General features: G+C 38.7%; 1 protein-coding gene across 5 annotated transcripts in view; it reads right to left on the minus strand.

Annotated features, from left to right (window-relative positions):
- Nucleotides 1-310: 310 nt before the first annotated feature.
- slc20a2 (solute carrier family 20 member 2) overlaps nt 311-23,157 on the minus strand; it is a 32,349-nt gene continuing 9,502 nt past the window's right edge. For 4 of the 5 annotated variants that reach the window (XM_056772557.1, XM_056772558.1, XM_056772554.1 and 1 more), the window contains 10 exons: nt 19,203-19,747; nt 17,223-17,363; nt 16,815-16,900; nt 15,410-15,506; nt 15,032-15,151; nt 13,503-13,712; nt 11,409-12,018; nt 9,609-9,794; nt 7,058-7,142; nt 311-3,713 (listed from right to left, as the gene is read on the minus strand). In XM_056772557.1, coding sequence (XP_056628535.1) covers nt 3,549-3,713; nt 7,058-7,142; nt 9,609-9,794; nt 11,409-12,018; nt 13,503-13,712; nt 15,032-15,151; nt 15,410-15,506; nt 16,815-16,900; nt 17,223-17,363; nt 19,203-19,491 — 1,989 coding nt within the window. In that variant the 5' untranslated portion in view covers nt 19,492-19,747 and the 3' untranslated portion in view covers nt 311-3,548. Of the gene's footprint in view, nt 3,714-5,748; nt 5,834-7,057; nt 7,143-9,608; nt 9,795-11,408; nt 12,019-13,502; nt 13,713-15,031; nt 15,152-15,409; nt 15,507-16,814; nt 16,901-17,222; nt 17,364-19,202; nt 19,748-23,157 lie in introns of all 5 variants that reach the window. The other variant, XM_056772556.1, reaches the window with a different exon arrangement.

The raw sequence follows: 23,157 nt of genomic DNA on the forward strand, positions 1-23,157 counted from the left end.
TTAGTTTTGTGATAAAGCTCTAAAAATATGGGGTTATTTATTTTTAACGCAGCATTGGGTCAAAAAGCAACAAATCGTACAATTCGGTTGTAATTCAACCTACTCTGGGTTATTTCAACCCAAAATGCAGGGTTGTTTTAACCCCTCATTGGGTCAAACATAAACATTTCCTGACGTTATTTAACCCAACCACTAGGTAGGTTCCTTTTCGACCCAAACCCTGGGTTTAAAATAGTGAATCGACCTCGCTCAGAGGAACATCGCACACACTTCACTCTCATCAAACACAAAAATAAACACAGGAGACAGGCAGGTTGTTATTCTTTGTAATTTTAATTCCCATAATTTAATCAGTTATAATGCAGACAACTTCCACAACAAAAGTTCCAAAAAGAAATAACACAGCAGTACAGTACATATGCAGATAAGGGGGAGGGGTTTGTTAAGTCTAAAGCACCGTCTTTAGATGGTTCAAGACAGTTGACAGCATAGCATTCACATCATGGCAACAGAGACAGCACGCAGCAGGCAATCAGCGGGCCAGCAAAGGATTGGGCTACATCCGATTTTTAAGAACGTGGAAACTAAGAAGTTCTACTAGCACACTTAGGGAGAATGTAGCTAGGCTGCCAATAACAGTTATGAAACCTCTTAACAACACAACTATGGATCATTTCGTGAAGTTAAATCTTGCGTACTGATGTATTTTCATTTTGACGTTTTGGTAAATGAGCCACAATGTTTTAATGTAGCACATCATTGTTCAACACGCCCTTCTTCAAATATATTTTTTTCTACTAGCATAATGCTAACTCCGTAGCCAAAGTACCGCACCTGTTAAACTGCAATGTGAAGGATTTTGCTACATAGACTGCGTTATGAGCCGTTTTAAAACAAACCATCATAGCAGAAAGGCAGATTATATTGCCAGCTTGATGCAGAATATCAGATGCAAGTTAGTGAGAGATCCTTTGTCGGATCTTGGTGTGCCCCTTTCTATCGTAACACTGGTAATCGCCACTGCTGGTGTCGGGCTGATTGACCTCAGTCTGTCAGCTCAATATTGCATTTCAGGGAAACAAAATTACAAAGTTATTCAGCCTTTTCAAAAATAATCATGAAAAATTGTTGAATTTGTACAACTCGCAACCACGCCCTTTCACACACGGGCGAGACTTCCCTGGGCAAGAATACGACTGGAAATGGAACCCATTCACAAGAATTATCAAACCCCTGCACGAACTGCTCTTGTACGATTAAATTTGCATCTTTGAAGAACATTCAGTGGTTTTCAGCGCTGAACGTTCCTGTAATCGGCGTTACCAAACGAAAGTCACTCATTTCCTTTCTAAGCCCAGTTCACCCAACGCAAGTCACCACTCAGGTTGAACTCATATATGTAGAAAAATATAGCTTAATGAAATTTATATATCTATTAATTTTCTTTTTTATTAATATTTTAATCATATCCACCATGTACAGTTGTGAACTACGCATAGCGGCGTGAAGTAACATGGGTTTCATGATTCGCGCCGTCGAAACACACAATGACACGAAACGCCCGGTTATTTTATATTTAATCCGTGATTAATAGTTAGTGTTTGATTGGCATTTTTAGGCAACTGCAATGAGTTATTCTACAATATGATTACAATGTAAACACCACAGTACTGAAGTTACTGTATCCAACAAACAGTAAAGCACAACATTACAAGGCAAATGGCCATTTAATCATAGATTTGTTCTTGATGAAAAATATCATGATACACACAAAAAAACAGCAACACTTTGCATTGGTTCGAAGCCACACATTTGTACACTTTCCAAATCTGGTGACTATCTCGAGGCAGATTACAGTGGGGTGTCCAACAGTTTTCGTTACATCGACATTTAAGACCACCCGATAGCATGGTCAAATACAAATCTATCCACATTCTGGACTCAAGGTGTTTTTGGCTTCGCAGTGGTGTCGCTCATATCAATCTATATCGTATCTCAGCTGAATCATTTGTTGACCTGATATACAAATTCCTCTTCTGATAAGCATGTGCATTCATCAGTGAGGTTGAATCCAGTAGCTGGATACTGATATGATTCACCAATAGCCAAACTCCCTCTCCAAAAATCATGCATGTGACCATAATTGGTAAGTTTGTGTATATGTGTGCACGTGTATGTGCTGGATGTATGGGTTCACCCTTAATTCCATTTAGGGCATTTTGGCTGTTCCGGCACATATAGTATACAGTATAGTATGAAATATATTGGCATTATCTGTAGGGCTTTATTGATGTTCTACAATGACTAGACTGAACGCTCTGGCGACCTTTTATATAATGTACTTAATGTGCTTTATAAAATACACTTATTTGTTTGGATATGGTTTGTAATAAGCGAACACTGTCAAAGATCACGGCAATTCAACGTGAAGATATTCTGAATCTTTGGCTATGATGTCTCCATAAAGGGGAACAAAATAAAAGCGTTCAAATTCGCCTTTTGATATGTACTGATACAAAGAGCTCAATGAATGAAAATGGGTTGAAAATCTAAACATACGCCTGATATGACGGTTTAGGATAATAATACATGTAATTGGCATCATCTCATTTGTTTGTCAGATATATTTAAGATTTTTTGTAATTATATTTGATATGATAGGACAGAATATTAGTCGTACATTTTTTGATCGTTCCTATATGCCACTACCACATCTGGTCTAAAATCTTCTCAAATGTAACACTACAAGACAACCCAAAACTCTAAAATCCAAAGCTGAATATAATATATACACAGTAGAAATGATAGCATACATAAATCTAAATATAATTCTGCTTTTCTTCAAACCTGTCGTTTTAAGGCTTAGAATATATTTGTATTTATCACGAGCGCAGTTTTGTTTTGTTACTAAGCTTGTCTTTAAGTGTTGGCTGAGGTATGTTACAAGCTGCACAGTTTAGAAATGCAGCGCTCACATGTGTTTTGGACAGCAGGAGGTCTTTCAGCGTCACTGCTAACATCAAATTTACTTACAAGTTTTCTAAATAGGACGTGCAGCTATAGTTCACACCACATTTGGCATATTTCAAAACAGCATTGTAGGTGACAACACATTTTGTGCCGATATCAATTGTGCCATAAAACCAATTCTCTAATCCCATTCTTTGTGGTTTAACTGTTACATTTGCCAATCTCACACTAGAAACAACAACGCAATGTAGTTTTAATGTATTTGTATGTGCACGTCAGTTCTTTACCTGCAACCACAGATACACGAGAACCATTTTTGGAACTTTGAAATGTATCACTTCATAGCGACTGATCTCGATTTCATGATAACGTTTCGACAAAACAATAAAAACAAATAAAACGGAAATAAATACTCTTGACAAGTTAAGGATTTCTAAATCAACGGATTCTGGATGCTTTTCCAGGCAGCATTTGAAGACTTTCCCCACCCTCTGGCTGTCCCCTTATATCTTGATATTTAATATTATCCGTCTTTCTCTCTTCTTTACATTCCTAAACCTCCCTCGCCCATCTGCATCTCAGACGTAAGGCAGTATGCCATAGACGAACAGGGCCATGACAGCAGCGCTGAAGAGGCCAGCAATGGGGACAGTGACGAACCAGGCCAGAAAGATGTTCCGGAAGAGCCGCCAGTCCACAGCCTTCCTGGAGCGGATCCAGCCCACCGCCACCACTGAGCCCACCTGCAATCACCACAATGCGTACAATCAGCAGTAGCATGATACACAACTACCATATAACATAGCAGGACATGGATTTAAGGAATCTGTTGTTATTGGATCATATTTTGTTATTCTCCGTGCTTGAGTGAACAGGCTTTTTAAAGTCCTTGTGAAACGGATAAAAGAGTGCAACTTTATTTCCTGTAATTTGGACACGCCCATCGGTACAAGATGAGTCATCAAGGTTTCTAACCCATTCTGAAAAGGATGAGCAATGAGGAAAGTTCGTCCAAAATGAAAATTCTGTCATCAATTCTTGTCATTTCAAACCTGTATGACTTTGTTTCTTCTGCAGAACACGAAGGATATTTTGAAGAATGTTGAACAACGGCTGTACCTGTTCACTTCCATTGGTCCATACAATCGAGGTGAGTGGGTGCCGCTGTTGTTTGGTAACCAACATTCTTTGAAATATCTTCCTCTGTGTTCTGCGGTAGAAAGTAAGTCATGCAGGTTTGAAATGACGAGAGGGTGAGTAAATGATGACAGATTATAAACTTTTTGGGTTAACTACACCTTTAAAGTTCAGTCAATAACCTAGCATAGCGTTCCCTAAACCTCTTCGAAGAAGACCTAAGATTTTGGATGCCTTTCGTTTTTGATACACCCATGATTGATCTTGAGGCTCTCTAACTAATGATCGAATGAGCTGAATCAGGTTTGACAGATTCAGGAGACATCCAAAAAGTGCGCCGTTGGGAGGCAGCCAGGAACAGGGCTGGAATATACTGGACTGGCATATAAATGTCATTGACATGGACTCAAGGTGCCACGGACACAAAAGCTCCCATCTTAAATGTATGGGATTTTATGGGATGTACCTGTTCTGAACACTTTGGAATAACAAAATACATTGATTTGATTAGTTTCACCAATTCCTGGGTAACGGCTAGTCAATAAAAGTACCACAAGGTAAGGAATCAGAAAGAGGAAAGGCGTTTCTCTATATAAGAAATGAGCAGGTCATCGTGGTTTTCCAAGAATTGAGACCTAGTGTCCAGTGCTTTAACCAGGCATTATCATCCACTGCATTCATCACTTTCTCCTTCTGCTTGAAGGCAAAGTCACGTCGTGCCTAACAGGGCAGCGGGTGGAGTAACATTTCCATACATGCTGTGTGACTCAAGGGTGCTGGTGACAGGTGTTGTGCTAGATACAAGAGCAATCTGGCTGTTCTTATACCGTCACTGTAACTGAAGACCCCATCGCGGGGGGGCTAAATCTGGAGCAAAAGTCAGCCCAAAGTCAACAGTCAGTAGATTTCATTATCTTCTTTAAGATTTAAAGCCCTATACAGATTTCGCATTGATCTGTAGGACGCAGACCCAGTTCTACGACTTGTATAAGTATCAGTTGACAAACATGGGGATCAATACGAACATGGCGGAAATGTGACTCCACTGCTGAAATGACTTTGTTCCAGTTTAATATTAACGCAATACAGGCTGCGTATCTGGATGATGCTAATCTACACGTTGGCTATCCACCAATGACACTTGAATTGGTGCTTTGGATGCTATTTTGGGAGCAAAGACGTGGCGATAGTAATCCTAATAATTCGAATACCCAAACTGAACTAATCTCTATGTGATGTGGTATGTTTTTAGCAACATGTACTGTATCTTTGGCAACTAATCAGAATAAGCAACTTGAAGGATAAATCAGCATTAAAAAGTTAAAACAAACAATGGTTAAGCGAAATAGAAACTAAGGGATCTAAAAATGTCCTGACGCTTATTGTTTGTTACATGGTGTGGTTAACACGTTCAGAATGTGTGCACTATGCCGTACCTTCTAAAGGTTCAGACTTTGCTTCAGGCTTTTTTAAAACTACTAATCACAAAAACAATGAATGAATCAAATTATGAAGCGAATCAAAGCTGCAATCATGGAGTTACATGTTTGCAGAAATGAACAATGATTGGTTGTTCTGTGATTACTCTAATAAAGCCATGGGGGCGGAGCTTAGCACTACCAAAAGACTATACCAATATACCTTGCAGTGGGTGGAGCTTATAGGAATGCCCACATTTGAGGCAACAAGCACCGAAAGAGCGCTCATTACTTCAATGCAAAATCCACTGTGAAAAGACGACAGATGACAAGACAGAGACACAGATAAACATGTCAGACACAAGTAGCAACACACTAGTAACCCGAACCGATGCGACAACAAATACACAGCAACGTGACATGAGAGGATGAGGAGGAGTCATAAAAAGAGGTTGTGAAGCACCACTTATACACAAATCTGTGGAGGGAAGACTTTTCATTTATTCTGTATGCACCCAGTCTTGGAGAAGAGGAGGGAACACTTGTCTTCATTTCTAAAGGGTTTTGAGAGCGCTGTTTGCCTTAATGAGCGGTTTCATTGTTCCACCATTGACATCAGCGTGCAATGAGGTGTATTTATTATCAACCGAAACCCATGACATCAGCAACTGAGATCAGTGAATCATGAGTGCCTGCCAGAGTAATTTCAAAAACATGTTTTAAAAACACCTTCATTTAACAACTTATAAAATGCGGCACTTTCCACAATTCAAAAATAATTATAATTTAAAAAGTGTGAGTTTTTACTTTAAAATAATAATCAAGTAGCAAATAACTTTGGTCAAAACCAAATGTTGCAGTATTTTGTTTAATTTTAAAATTCTTGTTTATTTATCGTTGTAACAGGGCTAAATGTTGAACTTAATGTGACTAAACAATTAAAAAAAGTTTAAAAAGGAACTAATGCATAGTATTCTCAAGGTTGTGGTGCACAGATGTGCAAGTTGTGACATCACAAAATGTCAAAAGCTTAGCTTATCATTATAATAATATTTAGACATACAATTATTTAAGACATTTATTGTATATAATATGTAAATAACATATTAGAAACTCGAGATTTTATTATAAAAAAATTACAGAAAAGTGGAAGTGCATTTGATCTATGTGCTGCTTATCACTGCTGTTGATTTGAATGACTGATAAACAGAGCAACCACATGGCAAAATATATACAAATTTCAGATTTGTATACTTCCACTTATTAAAATGGACACAAAATCCAGCTCCGTTGGCAAAGCTTCTTCTGTACTGCAAATATACTTTCAATTATCAGATCAAGAAAAAGATGCCTACGGAGACAACAAACGTGTACATTATTTGTGAAAAGTGCCAATCGGAATTTGTGTTGTTTCTTGTCAATAGTAATTACATTTTACAGTAAGCCCCTGTAAAACCAGACGGTTCCCTCCTCTCTCCCGTCGTGCACACAGTAACCTGAGGGGGTCGGCTGATGTCTGACCCGAGCTTTACCTTGCAGTGTGTCGTACTGATTGGAAGTCCAATATTAGATGCCAAAACAACAGTGACCGCTGAGGCCAACTCGATAGTGAATCCACTGCGGGGAGGGCAACAGAACACAACTTTATACAATCACACCTGCGAATACACCTGTAATGACAATGCATGCCGAGGAGAGAGGCTGCCAGACATGTACAGCATGCTGGTGGGGAGGAGGCGACGCTTTAACAGGAGCACGCATGCAAAAACATGCAAAAGAGGAGGAAAACTGCGAGGAGATTAAGGTGATGCAATAAAAGGAAAAGGGGATAGACAGATTCATTTTGTGAATTCTTCCCTATGAAGCGTGCAACAGTGCACGTGTGAGAATGTGACAAAGAATCACAGAGCAGAAACGTGTGCATGCACGCAGATGGAAAGAACAGCAGGTGACTATAGATGTGATGACAGTCTCATACTGATAAACTCTCATGTGGCCGTCAACACAAACACACACATACACGTTTCCCTAGTTACTGAAATAAGAACATACCGTACTAAATTACATTTAATCCCATATATTATATTAAATTGTAACGCAGATAGCTGCAATTGAATTTCCAAACATATAAGGTGAAAAAGACTTTTAGTGGATAAACTTTCTTTGAGTCAATTTAACTTCAGACATCCCCACAGAAGCTTTTCACGGTTCATTTTGTACATTTAAAAGTATAATTCACCTTAAAATAAAATATATGTCATTATTTATTTACCCTCAAGTCATTCCTGACTCTTCCTTCTGAAGAACTCTCAAGAAGATACTTTGAAAAATGTCTTGGTGGTTTTTGTGTCCATACAATAAAAGCCAGTGTTGTTTGGTTACAAACATTTTTCAAAATATCTTCTTTTGAGTTCTGGAGAAGAATGAAAGTCATACAGGTTTGAAACGAAATGAGGGCGAGTAAATTAATTCGATCTAGTTTGCTAGCCGGTTGCTTAGCTGGTGGTCTCCCAGCATGGCCAAGCTGGTGCTCAGGTGGTTTAGCTGGTCAGCAACCAGGTCTACAAGCCTAACTGGCTAAAAAGAGCTCAAGACCCCTCTCAAACTACCAAGTTTGAGATGTTTATCTGTCCCAGCAGACTACGTAAACCCACAAACCTACACAGCAGAAGCAAAAACATGTGGGCAAGACGCGTACAGACAAGCAAGGACAAATCACTCACACATACAACACCCATCTGATGTGTCATCGCTAAACAACGGTCTTGCAATAAGGCAAAAGCATGATGGCTACTATTCTTGGGTTTTTAAAAACTCCCTGTCAACAATCATCAAACCCAACGACCAACCTGACATGCTGAGGTCATGCTGATTGTTATTTTTGTGTGGTATGCGAGTTCATCATGAAGCTGGGAACATTGCCACCTGATCCATACTTCGCAGCCGGGGTTTGGAGTCCAGGATTGTGAAGTGACCTCTTAATGGTAAACCAAAGTCTTTCACAGGCTGAGAAACTGGGAAGTTGCGTTTTTTTTAAACACGGACACCAAGATTTGATTACTTTCAAATGAAAATGACCATGCAACTCGCTAGGATATTCTGGGTGGTTCCCAAGGAGAAGTTTTTAGACCGTTTCTAACCAGGTGTTAACAGCATTGTGAATAGTCTCTGAGGCGTCTGTTCAAAGGCCAAACGGAAAGCGCTTGTTCTTATTATTACCTCAAGCTCATTTGTTTTTGACAGTTTGTCCCGTTACTAAGAGAACGCAAGGTTACAGGGGCCATATGCACAAGTGTCTCGCTAAATTTAGCAAACCCAGGCGGTTCTAGGTAGAGGGTGAAAATAGTGACTGGTCTCTTTAAACTGCCTTTGTTTTAAAGTGACTTAAAAATTGAAATTACGGTCATTTTGCTTTGATATTTAACCTGATTTGCCGTGCCGACACAAGGAGGGATTGAGGGCAAGTACCTAAAAGAAAAAAGCCGATTCAAAACAGAACTAATCTAGCATGATTTCAATATCAGATAAACTGCTTTAACCCTGCTGGCAAAGCACATGCTCCAATATTGTAGGCTTCAAGGGCAGACCCGTTTAGGACCAAGTATGATAGTTTCAGTTTCGTCAAAATCTAATTTAACCCTAAAATAATTAAAAAGGAATTTTTAAGATTTTAATAAAAATATCTTGTGTATATAATATATAATTGCACTTTTTATAGGTAAAATTCAAATAAGCAAAAACGTTTTCCTCCAAGTCATTTAAGCACAATAATATATACTAAATACTAAAACGAATTCATTATTTTCCTGGTCTTTTCTTGACTTTTAGATCAGAGCCTAAAATAAATGACCACAAACCACACTTCTTCTCCATTTGTTTGCTAACATAAAAAGGCTTTCATAGTGTAAAAAATAAAACCTTGTAAATGGTACGTGTTTTAGACATTGGTTTACCATAGGAGGCCACTCTTGTCAGAATCATAACAGTGCTCAATTCAATGAGCACATCTGCATGCAACACCAGCACAAAACAGCTTCCACATGCACAGATGACTCATGCTTTCCGCCCTCAAGCCGATCTCACCTGGAGGGAGTGATGGGCGTGAGGTCCTTGCCCATCGTTTGAATGACACGTCGTCCCCAAACCCACAATCCAGTACAGATTCCTACGCCACCGTAGAACAGCAGCCAGATGGGTGTGTCCGCGTCCTGCATCACCCCACCCTGAGAGTAAATCATCCACAGGGCCACCAAAGGACCAATGGCATTACTGCAGAACAGATAAATCAAATAGATCACGCATACAAAGGAAGGGATCAAAACTTACATATGCTTTAAGTCACAGGTTAGACAAAAATAATCAATAATTATGGCTTTATGTAATGACTGATTTAAAGAAACAGTACACCCAAAATTTTATTCAAATGTCAACAGAAACAAGTTTTTCAAAGTCTATTTTAACTATTTTGAGTTGCACTTTACATGTGGTAATGTGAATGTGCGGAGAACTGAATTTGATCCATGGCATTGAACAAAAGTGAGGGCTTGTGATATTAATGCTGTGGAATGTGAGGGAAATTCTTTGCTGCTATTTAAGGTCTTATTCTGAACTAATCATAAAAGTTGTTTCTCAAAAGGTATCCTACATCCCACATACCATGACCTTAGATTCAGTAAAGAATCGAATCAAGAAGAATCTCTTTGACTCTAAAATAATCTGTTGATATAAATTCTGTTGGATTAAAAATAATCCGTTTATTCAAGAATTTGTTTGATTAAAAACGAATCTGTTCAAGGTGATAAATAAGAAAATGGATTTGTTCAAGAAAAAGAAGCAAATAGTTTTTCTTAATCATCCGTTTGCATTCCGAACAATCTTTGACAAAACACAATTTCTTTGGACCAAAAACAGATTTTTCTTCAAAATGTGATAAAAACAAATGGAGACTTTTTTAGGTTTAATAGCAGCGTTTCTATTTTTTCATTTGATACAGTATACTGTAATTCTCAGGCATGTGATCAGCCAAGGACAAAAAAGAAGAAAGACTGCAAGCACCCTCCCCCAACCCCAATTTCCCCCAAAATAGTTTTTAATGTAAACAATTAAATGTTACATGATTTAAAAACAGGCAACTGTTTGCCAAAAGTAGATATTTTTCACTTAGCAAAACTAAAACAACTTTTATAATTACCCAATTCTGAATCCAATGCACAATTACGTAGATTCACAAGCTCTATTTTAGTCTGTGCATATACTGTAGATAATGTTAAAGCATATCATATGGTCGTCTCAACTTCGAGACTTTATGTATTTTTTTCCGTATATGTTACAAAACGCTGTTCCCCACTTATTAAAAATTAACACCACGCGCTTTTTAAAGTACCAAAACAGCGGTGTTTGGCATCTATTTTTCACAGATTTCTGGATGCATAAAGATAACTTGCAAAATTATGTTCTGAATGAAGCGGTCGCTTTGCATTTATAACAAGTGTGTGCATGACGTAGAGAGCGTAGAAATGATCCTGTTGTATGATGACTACGCGCACATCCCCAAACACCCCCCCCCCCCCCTATCCCGTCACAAATTAAAATAAATCAAAATTTTGAAATTAACGCGGGTGATCCCAGCAAGGTCAAAAATATGGAAATCCGTATTCACATCCCTGATGTCTATATATTCACAGAAGAAAATATCCTAGGCGCCATCAACGTTTTGTTAAATTGATCACAATGCTGGCACTCGTTGACAACTTTCGTTAAAACACTCACGGGACTAAACAGGTATAAAAGCTTTAAAGAAATATGAATAAAGAAATCATCTAATTTTCTAACCCTAAATCAATATTAGAGAATATAACTTGAATGTTTTGAGAAGTGCCATACCTGACATCATTCCCACCATGCGCAAAGGATCCGAAACAGGCAGTGAGGATCTGCAGAAAGTGGAAGAGCAGGAAGACCTGATGCTTGTCCTTCTCCTCTTTATCCTCATCGACGCAATCCTCCAACGGGACTTCAGCAGGGACCCGGGGCTCCCTTTTATCCGCTACCATATTCACATCCACATCGCCCTCCTCCGCCTCAATCTCTGCCTCGGCAACTGCGTTACAGTAGCTGGAGTAGCTATCGTAACGCAGCCTCTTCTTTGAATAGAACACTGTGTCGCCCACTAGCTTCTCACTGTCCTCTGGTGGAGGGGCGCTGGGCTCTGACCGTAACAGAGGCTGCACCGGCATCCCACAGATGGCGGCCGTGTAGCACGTGTAGCTGTTGTTGCGGCGGAGGTGCCGGTAGCTGTTGTCGTGACGTGAACTGCTGCGTTCATCCTCTAGGCGGCCCAAGTGGATCTTGTGTAGGAGGTCCTTGTAGAGACCAGAGTCTTTGTGGACGGTGTGGTAGACCTGGCCATCACTGCGCACGTGGCCGTCAAAACTGAAGCTCCCATTGGACACAGGTGACTTGAGACAGCCGTTGGTCATGGAGTTTGTCCGACCTAGCCGGGAAAATTGGTCCATGTTAACTGAAAAGTGCACTGTTAAAAATTGCTGTTATTCTACGTCAAAATTTTAACAGTATAATTTCTACGTCTATTGATACGTTTGGTGATAGAATGCTAAAGAATATTCGTGTTCTTAAGAATAACATGCGATATTTATGAATAATTTGCATTTAAACTTTTAGTGTTGTTGGTTTGCATTGTATTGTTATTTTGACTAATCCATAAGGCTAAGGGACCTTTCATTTTCGTGCAGATTTTCTTGTTAAGTCGAGTTGTTTTTACGCCTTTTAGTACTGTACAGGTTGACTTGTCAGCATGTTTCCATGTCAGTTATGTGGACATCTGTGTAGTACTCCAGTAGCCTATGTGAATCACATGAGGATTCACAGCTATAGCCCAAACTTACTTCTACATTGCTGTATTGTGTCATGTTTTATTGTATTAGTTTGCTGAATTTTTTGTTAATATCAATCAAAACAACCCAACTGCAGTTGATATTAATTGGAATGCACATTAAAAACATGATTTAGATCAAAGTTATCTTTAGCACCAAGGGTGGACGAGTCATCTCGAAGCGGACAGGAAAGGTCCCCCGGAAAAAATTCAACACCCGTGTTCCCAGTTTACTGAAGAAACTGATGGACTTTGAGTGGGACTTTATATAAGTGAACCCTATCCTTCACACAACGCACATTCCATATACAACAAACAAAACATGATGTGCGTTAGTTGCACAATTTTTTCAGGTGTTCAGTTTTGAAGACCATAAATTGTAAACCTTCAATTCTTAGTCACTTTAAGTCCTTATGTTCTACTAATTTGGAGAATATTTTGTGGTTCTTTGTGTTCACTGATGTTCAGGTGTTGATGAAAGTATTTTATAAAGGTACATCTATTCGACCATTCACTTATTTTTCCACAGCCCCTAATTTATAGTATATTTTCTTATTTGTGTTTGCCGTTTACAATAACTGCACGTAAATATTTAATTTTATTTAAATGGCTGCATTTTTTTTGTTACTTTTGTTTTAAATGTGTTTTAAGCTTTTAAGAAATTTTAAAATAATAAAGAAGATGCATTTTTTGAAGTGACGATGCATTATTTGTGTTAAACCTTTAATGTTTTAATCGACAAATGTACATACTGTACAAAACAGCAAGACTGCTAAAGGGATTATAGATAGTATCAAAAGTAAAAATACATAATTTGTAACCTTTTAAGAACCACTTGAGAATAAACATTAATCAACTGTTAATGCTTTTGACAGTACTTTACCGTTAATGTCGAAAAATAACAGCTTTATGCCGTTTTTGAAAAAGCGGTAACCACCTTTTAATTTCAGCAACAGCAAGATACCGTTAATTAACAGTATCTAGCTGGCAACTTAGCTGCAAGTTACTTACTGTTTTTTTTACGGTGAAATTTTTAACAGTGTGATGACTCCTAGAAAAGTAGCCAAAAAAATAGTTTTGCGTACCATACACCCTGCCATTGGGCAGAACAGTTCCTCCATTAGCCAGACTGTTAAGCTCCCCTGTGGACTCCTCGGTCAGAGGTAGAACAGCATCATTGTGGCTTTTGGCACCTGGAAGCTCTTTGAAAACCGGAGCCTCCTCTTCCTCCTCTGGGATTTTATCTAAACTCTCATCGGAGATGCGGGACAAAGCATGCTCTTTCTTCAGACGACCTGTTTGGGCAAAGAGAAAGATCAATATGGAAAATAAAACTAGTGGACATTATATTCAGTTATCTAGATTCAGTTTGCTTAGCAAGATGAGGAAGAGAAGGATTTACAATATTAAAAAGCACAAAATTATGCATACACAGCCACGGAAAAAAATAAGAAACAATTCCAAATTTTCATTTAATCAGCATTTCTAGATGTATTGTGGTCATACCAGTCCAGTGTCTGTTGGATTTCAATGAAATCAAACCTCAGGAGTGACAAAGTCATCCAACAGCAATGTAAAAGACTGACAGCATGGCAAGACACATGAAAATCACATATTTTTTAATTTTCCTAAACAAATAGACATTACTGTTGTATTGCTGAAAAAGTGAATATGAAATTGTTTTCTTTGCAATTTTTGAGGTCTGAAAAATACAGAACATATTTACTGTTAATTTGTCATGTTTCTCCAGTTTTAATTTTCTGCAAATAAATATTTTTAATTGAAATTGGGTAGAAATATTGTTAGTATGTCACATATTTAACCAGAAAGAATCATTTTACTAACATACCCATAAATAGTAAATTCCGAAAAAACGAAAATGGTCTTTAAAATGGTCTCCTATTTTTTTTAGCAGCTGTATAATCACTACCAGACTAAGTTGTACAGTCTTACATGGAAAACGTATGTCTATGAAATAAGCACCTAATCTGAAAACAAATTTAATAAAGCCATCATTAATGCATCAATAATCTAATATGACAGTTCATGAATGTAAAGCATTGTAAACATCTCAGCGATTAATTTAATTAAGATCTCTCTGCTAATTCAAAACACATGTGCAACCATAATAAATATAAAAGCTGTTCACGGTCCGTGTTTCAACAGTGATGTTCTCAAATAAACAGCTACGGTTTATTTGCTTTTCATTACTCTCAACGTGAGCCCACAAACCAGCGCCAGCAAAAGATTGTCAGTACGTCACAGAACACCCCAGCAGAGCAGCAGATGTTAGGCAAATCCTTCCCCTCCTGAACTGATGCCTATATCTCATACAGAAAAACATTGTTGCCTTTTCCAAACCCAGATGATATTTTGTGAAATGTACAATATCAGTCAATGGGAGCCAATGTTGTTCGGTTACCAACAGTGTCTCCTGAAGTGTGACTTTAATAGCCAGATGTCACCATGACCAAAAACACAACCAGGTAGTATAAATGTTACAATGGATTTGTAACTGTGCAGAATGAAGAAAAAGGCAGAAAAATAAAATGAACACAAGCATCAAAACCACCTCAAGCCACGAGTCTGCGGGAGGGAACAGGGCAGTACATACTTGCTATTTTTCTTCTCATCCAGGGGCAAACAAAAAACCAGACCAGACCGGCACATACCAGCGCTCCAGCCAACGTAATGAGGGCAATAGACCAGACGGGGAGCATCTGCAAGCCCAGTACTGCACAAAAAAAACAAAATAAAAAGGCGCGTGAGACGATCAAAGACAAACTAATGAGAGTTAAAAGCAATCATGTGGAATTATCTTGAAAAAATATATGTATTTGATGTGGCAAGCATCTCCAAAACAATGTTCTGGATGAGGTGTGCTTATGCTTAGATTCAATGCCACTTATTCAGCTACAACAAACAAACTCTTCTAAGATCAAAGATGTCTTTACAGTGGATGCGCTATCACTTTAAGACAGAAGTGGCTTACGGGGAGCTCCAGTGTACATGATGGAGAAGGTGTTGATCCCAATGGTTGAGGCATAGAAGAGGGGCAAAGCACGAAGACCATTAGGAACAGGGTCATCCTGTAACAGACAGAGTAAAGCGATATTATGTTTAAACAATATAATACGAAGACAGAATTAGTATTTCTTTTTATACGTTTTTTCTGGCCTCAACAGCAAAACTCTGCCTTAGTTAAGATGAGGATGAAAAATTGCAATTTACTAAGTGCGTCGACGTATAGTGCCAGTGCTTATGTGGCCCAAACTCGAGTTCGATTCCGGTCTCGAGCATCCTGTACCAGTCCAACTCCCCTGTTTTCTAGCCAATTATTTCCTGTCCGTTCTCAACTGTCCAATGACATTAAAGGCAAAAGGCCCCTAAAATATAACTTATAAGATGGACAATCTAATATTTGGTGTATGTTGTGGTGACCAGTCTGACAGTGGTCTTAAATATTTAAGGATAGTTCACCCAAAAAAGAAAATTGCCATAAATTGACCTCCATTGTGTAGACACAAAACCACGAGACCAAAGATATTTCTCAAAATATCTTCTTTTGTGTAGCACACACATTTATAAACATGTTCTTAACGGCAGGACCGTAAAAAAAAATAAAGAAACATTTCGAAGCTTTAAGCTTCATGCCAACACTGTCTTACACACTGTTGCTCCACATCATGTTCTAAGGGTGTTTACACATTTCAAGGGTGCTCATATAACTGCATTCTTCATCTCACGTGAGTGTACTCTTTGTTTGTTTATGTGTACAACTTTTTAATGATGAAATAAATACACAGTTCCCTTTTAATGTCACTCTTGAAGTAATCCTGTAGTAAAATACAGGCAATGTTTTACAGCTAAAAGAAAAGTTCATCTCTTTCCTACCATTTCTAAATGCTGTGCATTTTAACATTCCCTTAACCTCAGTATTGCTGTGGCCACAGGCATTTCCCAGCTCTTAAGGGCTCAAGTAAAGTGTTTACAGCAGGAGCGTTTCCACAAGACAGACTTTCTAAAGGTCGACTGTATAGCAGTCACAGATGCTACTTTTGAGCTATTGTCTAGCCAATCCAAACAGCCGCATGCAAAGTTATGTGGAAAAGGCTTAATGCACGTTAAATATAATAAAACCGTGAGCTCTTAAATGCACCGGTGATGGACCGCTCTATAACACTACAGACCATCTAAATGCCTCTAATGCACTTTTAAAAGGTTTATATCGGGGTCTGAAGCAATGAGCAAAGTGCTAAGACCTGTCTGAGCACGTTGATCAATTTTTTCGGTCTTAAATTCGAAATCTGTTTAAAAAAAAATGTATGAGATTACAAATCATTAAAGTAAAGTGATGTAAGACAGGAGAACCAGTCGACCTATTACGTTAAACTCACCTTGCTGAGAATGAAATATCTGATGAGGAAGAAGAGCAGGCCAGACATAAGACCAGACAGCAGAGGGGAGATGAACCATGATGAAACTACATCAAATAAACAGCAATTACTAATTAAATAGGGTGCCAACGTAATGACGCATGATGTGGCTACAGAGAAAAAGCCAATACGTGACATTAAACAAATTACACATCTCGGTTGCAAGACAATTTAAGAAAATTAGATAATGTAATTTCATGAAAACAATATGTAATAATACAGAATTAAGAAAATATGAACAATACATACCAAACCACAAAATACAGCCAATACAAGGTTGAGCTTAACATAGCTTCACACATAGTTCTCACATGCACCAATGAGCAAATAAACTGTACATTATGATAGAAAAAATAGAACAAAAATTACCAATTTTAACCAGCTGCATCCACTGTACTCCCCTAGTGCCAATAGCAACCATTGAGAAGCCAATTGTAGATCCCACAATGCAATGAGTTCCAGATATGGGCAACTTTAGAAAGGAGGCAATGAGCTGCCAAGCCGCAGACCCTGAAAGAAAAAGTTATTATGAGTGAGAGCTGGAGCAAAAGACAATCTCAGAACCATATGTTCTCTTTCCCTCTGTCCTCATTATATTCTTTATTCTCTATATTCTCTAAATAATGTAATGTGAGTGTAATCATTCAACAAGACCATGATAGTAGATGAGTGTTACATAATAAAAAGAAGAAATGGCCACGATGGTCAACTTGTCATCATGTAATAACGGAGTATGTATCCAGTTGCTTCTTTCACTCACTTCCAAACATGTCTAATAGTTAGTTGGGTTACTCAAGTTAGTAATCCAGGCCACCCACCGACTAGTCTTTTCAGATCGTAGTTTTACACAACCCTAACCTGAAAGGGGTGATTTTTTGATAATGAGCAGCTGACATTATCCCACTTATAACTTGCTGCTTATTAAATGATTAAATAATAGAACCTTTAGGTCTAATTGATTTGAGTTGGATGAAATTAATTTATTATGCAAGTAAAATAGATGAAGCATCACACCTGTGTAACAATTCGACTGACAGAAAGTAAGGCCTTTGTAATAAATAAAAACTCAAAGATACATATGTGGTCCGATAATAAAACATATAGTATAAATAATCGAACTAAAACCTACATTTTGAAAGTTTAGACTCACATTCTAAAAACAACACAATAGGTCAGTCACATTTCCGCTTCTTTGCCGAAGGAGATAACATATTAACGAAACTTGCTCTGTAGAGCAGTTTATCTGTTAACTCTGTCTCCGCCAGCCATTTTAAACAAAGTTGCCAGCCTACGCCAGCGTTTTTTAACATTTTCACCAAAATTGAATGGCTCACAGTACATTTTCTGTACAGAATATATGGACAACCAATATGTCCAATGTAAGAACAGAGTCTCTGCTTTTAAGCAAAGGAAACCGTATTCTTATATCTTCATTTGTTCTTTTTTTTATCACTCCTTAGATGTGGGTAGGTTTCTTAAAAAATGCATCACTTTGTTTAAACAGCTGAGATAATTAAAGATTTTTTGTCAAAGATTCCGCCCAGATTACACTCAGAAGAATCATTAAAAACCGATAAGAAATATACGTTCTAGGCTCTGGGATTCTGTACTTTTTCCCAAAGGTGTGTAATAGCGCCACCTGCTGTACAACAGTACATACACACGAATAACTTGTCTTTGGCGGGGAACTGTTTTTTTTATGTGTGGACAAAAACAGAAGCTTACTTGTCTAGAAAATGCTCATGTGTGACTGAAACTGGCATTCTATCAGAGTTTAAGTTCAGTGCAGTTGGCAAAATTGTTACTTACCACCGCAACCTTTTAACTGAGAGAATGTAAACTATTGCTAAGTCAATATTATTTATCAAAATGCGCCATTGATGCCCGCATGCGCTGTTATTATTTGATTGCCAAACAGAAACAACTCATGCACTGGTTTTGAACCCCCACGCGCATAGCACTTAACACATAGTTATGTATATTGCATTTCTGTCAATAGATCCTCTTTACACATTTCTGTGTTTAGTTAACACATTTTGTGCGACTATTACCTCAACCTCGTGTTGTCCCTTTTATTTATTAACACAAAATCAACACAAAATGAACAAAATTGCATATTTTTAACGCATTTGTTCAACTCACTCTAACATGATTCTCACAATCCGGCAGTGAATCAACAAATGCTTGGGTAAGGTACCCCATCATTAACGCTCATTTATTGAGCTCTCATCTAATGAGCTAGAGGTTTAAATCAGGTCTGTTAAACAAGAGAGATACAAAAAACATGCAGAGCGGGGGGGCGCGAGGACCAGGGTTGGGAACCGTTGCCTTAAACGATCCATTACTCACCAACCATGGCGCTGACTTCTCCCGCCATCAGAACTGGCACAGTGTCGTTGTACAAACTGACATCTATAATTCCCTTCCGTATGGTCTCCCCGACCTTGGCACCGAGGAGAATGGAGCCCAGCGTCTCAAATATGGAGGCCAGGATGCAGGCCTGACGCAACGTCACCACCCCTGAGCCCACGGCCGTGCCAAACGAGTTCGCCACGTCATTGGCCCCCACCGAAAAGGCCAAGATGAAAGCGATAATGAAACCGATCACCACCATCCACAGGTACGATTCCAGTTCCATCTTGGCTTTATTTCTGGGCACAAGCAAATCCAAAAGAAACAGCTAGAAAAAACTGGAGTAAGGTGCTTCTGGAGTAACTCTCCTTCTTTCGCTTTTCTTTCTCCCGACTTCCCCAGGCAGTAAGAGTTCTTGGGGGAGAGGCACACTGCTAACTAAGCCGTTTAACCTCAGCTTGTGGAGTGCTGAGCAGTGTAGGCAGGAGAGAGCATTCCATTGTTTGGCCCTCTTAGTGTCCTGTCCAGCGAGAAGCCTTCAGCTGTCAAAACAAGAGAGAGAAGGAAATTATTACCAAGCGGTTTCCCTTGTAGATATTAGAAACAAAAAGTCGACACAAGACAGGTGGTGAGAGGACAACGGAAAACTAAAGATATAAAAGAATAAACTATTGATTGATCAGAAACAAGATTTCAAACAGCACTAATATCATTACATAAACCCCACAGAAACCCCCTTAAGCTTGTGCAGAAACGGACCACCCCACGACCACAATGACACAGCATGTTAAGGTGCGAAGAGGACAAAATGTGACTAACAGAGAGAGTACATCTACGATCACTCCCGCTTCACACCTCGTGTCGGCTTCTTGGCTGCGTTTCCTTTTCGAGTCTCCCACCGAGCCGGGCTCTAGACTAACCGCGCAACACCGCAAAGCCGAAGTCTCTAATACCTTCCTGCTTCCCCAGCCGATTCTTAGATTGTTATTGGGTCAAAATCACTTGAAAACGGCAGGTCTGTAAATGGGCCACAATGTGCTTGCTGAAATCTGATCAGTGCTGTTTATCGAAAGACTGTTCCTGCACCGCGGGGAGGACGGTTCGGTATTTAGAGCATCAGTGCACCGCTGAGGACTGCGTGGATTTTAACACGTAACAGATACGGGAAACATTGGTACAGCGAAAAAAAAAAATCATACATCAAAGACACGCAAATACCTGATACCAATGTCAACTCAAGAAAACGGCACATTGTTCTACTTCACTAAGCCTTTTGTTTAAAGGGAGTTAAATGTAAAACATGGAAAAGCCAGACTAATACATTCTCAAGGTATTTGTTGACTGTGTGCAGGAATCACGTGAGGAGCAACAGCTCACGTATCAACATCACATGGTTGTTGACTTTGAGACATACCGTACAAGCCATCTTTTGTGACATTCACCGACGATTGTGTCGACACAGAAATGTGGTTTGTTTTGAGGTAAAATACTTGACTATATACCAGCAAAGACAACTAGAAGTAAAACATTTGTAGGTTTTGCCCTCAGTGGCTCTGTGGTGTTATCAAGACAGCATTGTTTGAAAGCAACCCGCTTTTATTTTGGCGCAGAAATTACACACTTTAATGAAAACTAAATAAAACGTAGTGTCAAGGACATGGTACATTAAAGACCCCAGTACGAACCCAATAGCACCAGAACAGCCAGTGCACTCACATAATGAAACCAGCACACATATTTCGATTTTTTGTATGCATACAAAAAATGAGAGAAAGAGGACGAAGAAAACATCACAGCAACAATCCAAGCAATAATTGTTGGTTAATTTAAAAGGCGAAGCATTCTTGAGATACAAATGAGTTGTGTATACTTAACAACCGGTATGCATTTTCAAAGATACTGTTCTTATGAAATGCCCTGACAACACATTTCCAAAAACTCTCGCATGGCCAAAACACTGATACCGCCATGTGACTTCGGGACGGGGTGATAAGTTGACACAATTTGGATGAAATAAGACGCTTCTGCTGCTCTCAGACATTTAAGGTCTATTGGTTTTTGGCCTTTAGCTCTTTTGCAATCCTCGTAACAGAGACGAGGAACGATTTGCTGACAGCTCCTGTCAAAGCCTATTTCTCATACTACTATCAAAATGACATACAAAGATTGAAAGAGCATAGGAACCGGCATAAAACATGATTATTCACACATTTTTATATAGGTTGTGTGAACAGTTGCTAAAAATGAACAGTTCACCCGAAAATTAAAATTCACCATTTACTCACCCTCATGTTGTTCGCAATCTATATGAATTTCCTTGTTCTGGTGAACAAAGAAAAATATATTTGTAAGAATACCTGTATCCAAACGCCTCTTGGCCACCATTGACTACCATAGTAGAAAAAATTCCGGAAAAATACTCTGAAGTTAAAAAATAAATATTTTGAAGAATGTAGGGAAGCAAACTCTTCTGGGGCACTTTTGACTACCATTGTCATATTTCCTTCAATGTAAGTCACTGGTGACCATAAACTGTTTGGTTATATGCATACAAATACCTTTATATCCGTTCATCAGAAAAAAAATACATTTTTATGGATTAAGAACAACTCAAGGGTGAGTAAATACTGACCGGATTTTCATCTTTGGGTGAACTGTCCCTTTAAAACAGATTTCATCTGGTTTAAAAATCACGGCGTACTTGCATTTCACTACATATTTATAGGCTCATACATCAAAAGCAACAACTAATCATTTTCAATATGTACCAAATAAGCGTACAAATGAAAAAGTACACAGATTTACACAACATTTACCCAAATATGTGTCTAAATTTGTACAAATTTGAGTGCAAACCCTCTAAACACCCTCATGGCAGATGATGGTGCATTGCATTCCTAAGCTTTATATAAAAATATCATCAAACTCAGTTTACGAGACTGTGGGATATTTAATAACAAAACTCCTGGGGGAACGTTAAACAGAGAAATGAGAATTTATAAGAGAAAAAAAGACCATAATAATAACTACCTGCGAAATTACAAGCATTCAGCTAGCACTTTGTCTGTGAGGAGAGGTGTGTTGTTCATTACAGACGTAATAAATATCAGCTAGTTTTTACGACGTACCCCCCTCGACACTGACATGCCCAGGTCAAACATATGAGGCACATACACAACCTGTTGCATAGGAGACACGACGCAAAAAAAGCTCAGTGTGCCATTAAACTGCAACAGTGCCGAGTCTGACTGCGGCACTGTAAACACCAATCGAGTGTACTCACCTTCAGGCTACGCAGGGCTCGGATCTTTTTTTTTGGATCAAAATGGTTTGAAAAATGAGAAATGACGGATTATACGCAAGGGATCATGAACAAAATAATGGAGAAATGCATTGATGTGGATTTATGACACTGAGAAACCATGAAACTGGATTTAGAGAGAGAACAAATGACTACACCATGGTTGAAAAACAAAATTAGATTCAAAATTGTGAGATGGAGAGTCAAACGTGTTGCAGGACAACGGAGCGATTCCCATTGAAAAAGCTGTCACTGCAGTCTAGACTGCTTCTTAAGCGGAGCCAGCAGCATCACGGCAGAGCCGGCCAATCCTGGAAGCTCTGAAAGAGAGCCGTAGCTCAGATTGGCTGATACTGCAAGGGGAGGAAGAGAAGGGAGCGGATGAGCCAATGAGAGGGAAGAACATGTGGACGGGTGGGTGAATCCATTCTTACAGTCAGGAAAAGGCATTGAGTCAGACCAAGGACATTCAGCGGTTTATACACGATGTGCTGGCACCATTATATCTGCATTATGTCTCACTAAAGGCAGGCCGTGCAAGATAAAGCAAAAACCAACAAACAGAATATAATTTGTAAAGTAGGAACACATCAGAAGGAAACAATGATATCTAATGAATGTAGAAAAGGAAAATACAATGATTCATCAAAT

The sequence above is a fragment of the Triplophysa dalaica genome, chromosome 18, assembly GCF_015846415.1.
Source record: "Triplophysa dalaica isolate WHDGS20190420 chromosome 18, ASM1584641v1, whole genome shotgun sequence".
NCBI classification, from domain to species: domain Eukaryota; kingdom Metazoa; phylum Chordata; class Actinopteri; order Cypriniformes; family Nemacheilidae; genus Triplophysa; species Triplophysa dalaica.